The sequence below is a fragment of the Trypanosoma conorhini genome (assembly GCF_003719485.1).
Source record: "Trypanosoma conorhini strain 025E chromosome Unknown Tco_14.4_contig_00839, whole genome shotgun sequence".
Taxonomy (NCBI): Eukaryota; Euglenozoa; class Kinetoplastea; order Trypanosomatida; family Trypanosomatidae; genus Trypanosoma; species Trypanosoma conorhini.
The window spans coordinates 1-6,428 of record NW_021704930.1 but is presented as its reverse complement, the minus strand read 5'-3'; the positions used below and the strand labels follow the sequence as shown (position 1 = coordinate 6,428).

Genomic DNA, 6,428 nt, shown 5'->3' with positions numbered 1-6,428 from the left:
CCACAACCAACTACGTGGCGCGGCGGTACGGCGTGCGCTCCGGGATGCCGGGGTACATTGGCAGGAAGCTGTGCCCGTCGCTCGTTATCGTGCCAACAGACTTTGATGCGTACCACGCGGAGAGCGCCGTGGTGCGGGGCATTGCGGCCGACTACGACCCCAACTTCACCAGCGTGGGCCTTGACGAGCTGACGATGGAGGTGACGGCGTACCTGCGGGCCCACCCTGGCATGACTGCGGCGGATGTTGCGTCCGAGTTCCGCGCGCGCGTGTTCGCGGAGACGCGGCTGACTGCCAGTGCGGGGATAGGCCCGACGGCGACGCTGTCAAAGATTGCGAGCAACTACAAGAAACCGAACGGCCAGCACGAACTGCAGCTGCGGACGCGAGCGGATGTTATGGACTTCATGAAGAACCTGCCGGTGCGGACCGTGCCTGGGATTGGCCCTGTGCAGGAGGCTGCCCTAGGCGTGCTTGGTATCCGGAGCTGTGGCTCACTGTGGAGGCAAAGAGAGAAGCTCTGTTTCCTGTTTCCGGCGAAAACTTTCCGCTTCTATCTTTCGGTGGGACTTGGGGTGATGAAGAGCCACGCCGACCGCCTGCGAAACGACAGGACACAAAAAACCATTGGTCACGAAACCACCTTCAGGCGTCGTTTAAAAAGCGAGGCGGAGTTGAAGCAAGTCGTGCACAAGGCGCTTGTGACGGCGCATACCACCCTGCTTTGTCGGCGCGAGGCGACTCAACACGTCATGCTACACCTGAAGCGACGCTCCTTTGAGGATCACCAGTATGGGACGACCTTGGCGCAGGCTACGAATGATTTTGCCACCCTGTGGAGGGCGACGTGTGACCTCCTCCAGCCCTACCTTGCTTCTTTTGACGACTTTCGTCTGGTGGGTGTGCGTCTAGGGAAGCTGAACTCGACCTCTGAACGGCGGTGCATACAAGATGGCGCGAGTGGAGGTTCCCCTGCACGGACCAACGCTCGCGGGCTTTCGGCTGAACAGCATCTAAAAAGGATCCGGAGTGCACGCGTGCTGAGGTCTCCAGCGAGGCAGATGAGGCGGGTCCTGATCTCCATCTAGGCATGCTCTTCCCACGCGCCGACGGACTTAATCTGTGAATGATGCTCTCGAAACAGGACGTTATGAGAGTCTACCGTGCAAATTTCTCTTCCCGTCCCTGTCACTTTTGCTCACACACCGACGCACACTTCATTTTACTACCCGCTTGGCGACAGCTTTTGCTTGCTGGGTGTGCTTCTGCTTCTGCTTCTTCTAAGGTCAGCTGAGGGAGGGGACGTAGCGCCCCCCTCCCCCTTGCCGCGATATTTTGTCTGGGTGTTCTTTGCTGCCGAGTTCTTCCGCCAGTTATGCGGTGGAGTTCTTCGTAAGCTTCTTTGTACGTTCATTGTAAGTTCTCTCCCCTTCTGAGAGTTACCTCTGACGTGATGTTTATACCTTTGCCTCCATTACTTGCCGCGACTGGGGCTGTTGACGGTTAAGGCCTTTTCTTTTGCAATGCCCATTGCATCTTCTTGACGCTATACGCTCAGTGTTGTGCTTTTGGAAAGGATTTGTGGGGACACGAAATAACTTGCAGCGTCGGAGGTTTCATCTCTTCCATCTTCTTGTTGCTGCCTTGGTCTTGAGGAGCCCGTGGGAAACTTGACTGCGCCTCCAATGCGTCCAACTACGACAGGAAGGCATACATCTGCATACATAAACAAGTATTGGCCTTTTTTGGGTTCTTCTCTCTCTCTCTCTCTCCCTCTGCGTGTGCGAGGCGCGGAGCACCCATTTCTTTTGTGTTTCTTCCGTATTCTTTGCATTGAGCTGTTGTTTCTGTCTTCCTTCTTTTTCTTTTTATTTGCTTTGCTTGGTTGTGGTTTGCCTCTTCCGCTCGGTCTCCGGGGTCCGCCGCTGCAGTGGTGCGTGTGCCCCTGGGATGCTATTTACGTCCTGCGCCCGTTACGGCCCTTCCCTCGCGGTGGCGTTGGGGGGAAGTCGGAGACTCCTGTCGCCGTGCCGAGCACTTCGGCGGGGCGTGCTGCAGTCGTCGTGTCTCACGGGCGCCACGCGTTTCTGCGTCGTGGGCCGTACGCGTCCGCGACTTCAGCGGACAACGCAGGACGCAGATTTGGTGGCCGCCTGGATGACGACGAAGCGGGAGGCGGGGGCGGAGGAGGAGGAGGCGCGCGAAAGGCAGGCCCTCGATGTGGAGCTTGAGCCGGTAGACTTGAAGAAGCTGACACTGCCGTTGCACTCGATGGAGACCATTCCGGCCGACGTTGTCGCCAACATCGTGGCGAAGGACAAAACGATTGTGTTCTCGCCCCATCGGAAGCAAAAGGATGTGACGCGTCGCCTGCTGCGGATGAAATACCGGTACAGCATTCAGCCCCTAGGAATGGTTTTGCACTTTCGCTTCTTTACGTTGGGCGGCGCCAAACAGGAGGGCGCCGCCGCGACGGGCATCACACAGGATCACTTTCAGCGCATCAAAGAGAAACTTCGAACGTTTACACGCTTCATCATCCTGGATAAGCGTTGGCCGCTGGAGGTGTCTTTGGAGGTGACTCCCATCATGCAGCGCTCACCCACCGAGTTCAAATCGATGGAGGATGTGGCACACATGCTGAGTCGCGTCATGGCGGAGGAGCTTCACATCGGGGCGTGGTGTGGCATGTCATCCACGCCTGTTCTTGCCAAAATGGCTTGTGAGGCGAGCCAAAAGCAGAACCCGCAGGATCCAAAGGCCGTTGTGTCGGGAGGCATTTTGTGTAGCAGGCACTATGACCTTCCAACTCACGAGGCGGTGAAGGAATTTGTAGCGAACATTCCCCTTAGCGATGTCCCTGTCATGGGCAAGGCACAGGTTGAGCTTTTAAAGAGCGTGTATGGCATTAGAAACTGTGGCGATATCTTGGCGCAGGAGGAACGTCTAGGTTTCAGTCTCTCCCAGCAGACAATGGAGTTCTTCCTCTCAGTTGCCCATGGTGCCATGCGGCTGGAGAGTGAGATTGGCACAACCCTGCGGCAAAAGAGCCCGCGGTGCAAGTCCGCCCAGGTCCGCCGGGAGTCAAAGTATGGCCGTGTGATATCCGAGGAGCAGTTCATTAACACCGTCTTGACGGTGTTTGACACCGTCCACAAGGATCTTCTTCTTTACGACTTTGTGGCTGGCCGTGTTTCCCTTGACACACGGAGATTTGTTCCACGTGTCTTTTGGGTTACGGAGGAGTACGAGGATGTCACCCCCCGCACCAACAGCCGCGAACGCCTACGAGAGGCGGTGCTGCGTCTTGCCAAGCGGTTCGCCCCGCGGCGCACGGAGGAGCTGCTGGACATGTACATCCTCTCCATCCACTTAAGCGACATTCGTACGTGGGTCGAGGAGTACGAGGGTGGGAGCAGTGGCAACGGTAGGGTAAGAAGAGGCCCCACGGTGAGAAAATCTGCTCCCGTGAGTCCGGAGGAGAAGAAAAAAAAATGCGGTCGCGAAGTCCAATGGTACGAAATGATGACGCCAATAAACCTCGAGGCATCACGGTTCTGACGTAGGCATGGCCCATTTTGCAACCAGGACGCACCTTCGCCTTCCTCAGGTAAATCCCTACATACAATTATTTAATTATACATTATAAGGACGAAAAAAGAAGAAGCGGAAGAAAAGATGTCTTATCATTTTTCTTGTGAAGTTTGACATTTTTGGCCCTCATGGGCTCAGTAAGAATGATGTTGACTTTCGCGTTCTTTCCTTTTTTTTCTTTGGCAAGGAGTCCTGTGTGTATGTGTAACGTTTCTTTTGGTGTTGTTGTTGTTTGTTCTTACGTTTTTATGCGAGTGTGTCTCGTTGTTTTCGTGATGGGGACGGTGCTGTTGCTGCTGCTGCCTTGGGCGTTGCTGAGAGTTCCACGCGTTGGGTTCTATTGCGAGTAGCAATGGGTTTTCGTCTCTCGCTCATCCTGTTACCCACTGCTTTTCTATTATATATATATATATATGGGTGCGTATATATATTTCTCTCTTTGTATGTGTGTAATCATATTTTTTTCCCCCTTTGCTTTGTTTTTGTAATCTTCCCTCACCTCGGGCGGGTAGCTGTTAGTGGCGGAAGCGAAGATGTGGCGTCTCCAGTGTGCCCTACGCGACCTGCCGACAACAGCGCGCTCTAACGCGGACGCCGAAAGGGGGAGGCGCGCCTTGGCACGTCCCTACTGCGGTACGGCTTCCCTCCTGCTCGACGTGGACCACGGCAGTGGTCAATGCAGTGACGTCTGCCTCCTTGAGGCCTCCCTTGTGCCTGGTGGAAGGCTCTTAGCGTTGCACCTCGAGGAGGAGCGGGCAGAACTGCGGGAGGCGCGGCCGTTTACGTCGTGCTCTGTCTCACCTCACACGAATGCGCACGCGGCACAGTTGCGTCTTGTCTCATCGGCGGATGTGCAGGGTTCGAGTTGCGAGGAGGTGGGAGAAGAAGGCTCATCGCAACAACGCCTGCCGCTCTATTTGCACACGAGTTCCTGGCGCTGTGTTCACTCAACACCGCTGCTGCCAGATGAAAACTGTGAGCCGCTGCTGCGGCTGCGACGTCACGGCGACGTTGAACCCACAGTATCCGTTCTCTCGCATGACGCCGTGTACCAGCTCCAGTTGGACCCCTTGGAGAGGACCAACTTCTTTAGTTTTGGCAGCACCGTCATCAACGCGACGTCGATGGATTGCTGGGGACCACACTCCGTTGTGGTTGGTTTTTCCTCCGGAGAAGTTTCTCTCCTGGACTGGCGTGATCCGAGCGGAGGCCCACTGTTGAGTACATATACTCCCCAGACAACCTCGACATGCCGAACGGCTCGGGGACGATATGGGGCGACTCCTCCACGCGCGGGCATTATGTCATGCTGCGCCTTGGAGGACAGCTTCCGCGTTGTCTGTGGCCTGGGTGACCCTTGCGGCACGGTTGTTGTGACGGACTTGCGCAGGGCCGTGACGGCGTCCCACGCGGCGAGGAAGCGTGGACGACGTTCAGCAGCGGAGGAAGCGTGGAAGGCCGTCGTTGCCGGCAGCCTCTCCAGTCCCACCTCTTATCCCATAAGCGACATGAGGCACTGCCGCGCGAACTTTGGGGCGATCGGGATGGTGGACACAGGTGGCACAAGCATCCTGACTTCCATTGGCGCGTTGGAGGCCGGATTGAGGAGCGTGCGGCGGAGGCAGGGGGGTGCTGCGAAGCGAGACAGTTTCCCGCCTCATGCTTCGCCTGCCGGGCGCAACGGTGGTGGCGGAACGCTCACGCACTCCCGATCTCTGCGGTGCGACGTGTCTCCGGAGGGCCGCTTTGTGGTAAGCACGGGGGTGGAAAAGGGCTCCATCGCGATAGTGCCGTGCCAAGGGCAACGAAACGAGCTTCAACTAAACGCGGCGGCGCATCAGCAACTAGGCAAAGACCCCTTCACCTCAGTGGCGTTTATGGGCTCCACAGTCTGCGCGCAGACAAGGCGTGGAAACGCCCTCTGCGCCACCCTCCACCCACGATAGGCACATGAAAACAATAAGAGTGGCGTCGGGCGCTGCAACAATCACGAGGCAACGGCGCGCTCCGTTCGTCTCCCTGTTTCTGGCGTCTCGGGGTCTCACCGCAGCTGTACTTTCACCTCGCACTCGGCCCAACACATTCTGCCTCCAACGCGCACTCCCACAGCAACAACAACTATCACTTTTATACTTCAAAAAAAATGCAACACACCCATAATCTCTGCCGAAGGCGCCTGATTGACGCCATGATTTTTCTGAGGTGCTGTTATCGACTTCTTTCAACTGTATTCGCTTCTTGCTTCTTATTTCTTATTTCTAGCGACGCATAAAAAGCAAGCACACAACAACAGCATCTAAAACGCACAATACTTTCAACAATGAAGGCGAGAGAAGAAAATGCGACAGCCATGCTGCCCCACGCCGTTACTTCTACTGGCGGTGCGCGGACTGCTGCTCCTCGCGACGACGTGCTGCGTCGGTGGGTGCCTCGCCGCTGCACACCGCCGTGCGCTCGACGAGGCGGCGATGAGGAGCGGTCCGCTGCCGACCGCGATGGTGCGTGAGGTGCCGCGCAAGGGAGAGGGCGCGACGCAGGCGTACACCGTCGCCGCAGCGGGCGAGGGCAAGGAGTGGGAGCCCATCCGCATCGTGGCGTCGATGGAGGACCTGAGCGACGCAAGTAAGTACTGCAGCAAAGCCGGAGAAAAGAAACCCGACTTCATGGGAAAAGAGCCAGAGTGCAGGAAGGATGAAGTACTGACCGCGGATTGGAACAAAACCCTGGTGAACGAGGTCATCCCTGTGGCTGTCAAGCTGCACGCGGAGCGTCTGCTCGTTGGGCGTCTGAAGACCCCGCTGAAGGTGCCCAAGTTCACAGAGAAGCATGGGTTT

At 56.8% G+C, this 6,428-nt stretch overlaps 4 protein-coding genes across 4 annotated transcripts, besides 3 other annotated features; all 4 read left to right on the top strand.

Annotated features, from left to right (window-relative positions):
* On the top strand, positions 1-1,088 carry Tco025E_08660 (DNA polymerase kappa; the record flags this gene model as incomplete). The annotated part of the gene is made up of 1 exon (XM_029375503.1): positions 1-1,088. A coding segment is annotated over one exon (1,088 nt), but the record flags the coding sequence as incomplete, so codon positions are not given.
* A 154-nt stretch (positions 1,089-1,242) lies between these two features.
* Positions 1,243-1,282: a microsatellite.
* Positions 1,283-1,751: 469 nt separating this feature from the next.
* Positions 1,752-1,777: a microsatellite.
* Positions 1,778-1,950: 173 nt separating this feature from the next.
* Tco025E_08659 (DNA-directed DNA polymerase) lies at positions 1,951-3,561 on the top strand (the record flags this gene model as incomplete). Its single annotated transcript, XM_029375502.1, has 1 exon — positions 1,951-3,561. One exon carries the CDS (start codon positions 1,951-1,953, stop codon positions 3,559-3,561), a length of 1,611 nt encoding a protein of 536 aa, XP_029224386.1.
* A 428-nt stretch (positions 3,562-3,989) lies between these two features.
* Positions 3,990-4,025: a microsatellite.
* Positions 4,026-4,127: 102 nt separating this feature from the next.
* Tco025E_08658 (uncharacterized protein) lies at positions 4,128-5,540 on the top strand (the record flags this gene model as incomplete). The annotated part of the gene is made up of 1 exon (XM_029375501.1): positions 4,128-5,540. One exon carries the CDS (start codon positions 4,128-4,130, stop codon positions 5,538-5,540), a length of 1,413 nt encoding a protein of 470 aa, XP_029224385.1.
* A 393-nt stretch (positions 5,541-5,933) lies between these two features.
* Tco025E_08657 (surface protease GP63) lies at positions 5,934-6,428 on the top strand (the record flags this gene model as incomplete). Its single annotated transcript, XM_029375500.1, has 1 exon — positions 5,934-6,428. A coding segment is annotated over one exon (495 nt), but the record flags the coding sequence as incomplete, so codon positions are not given.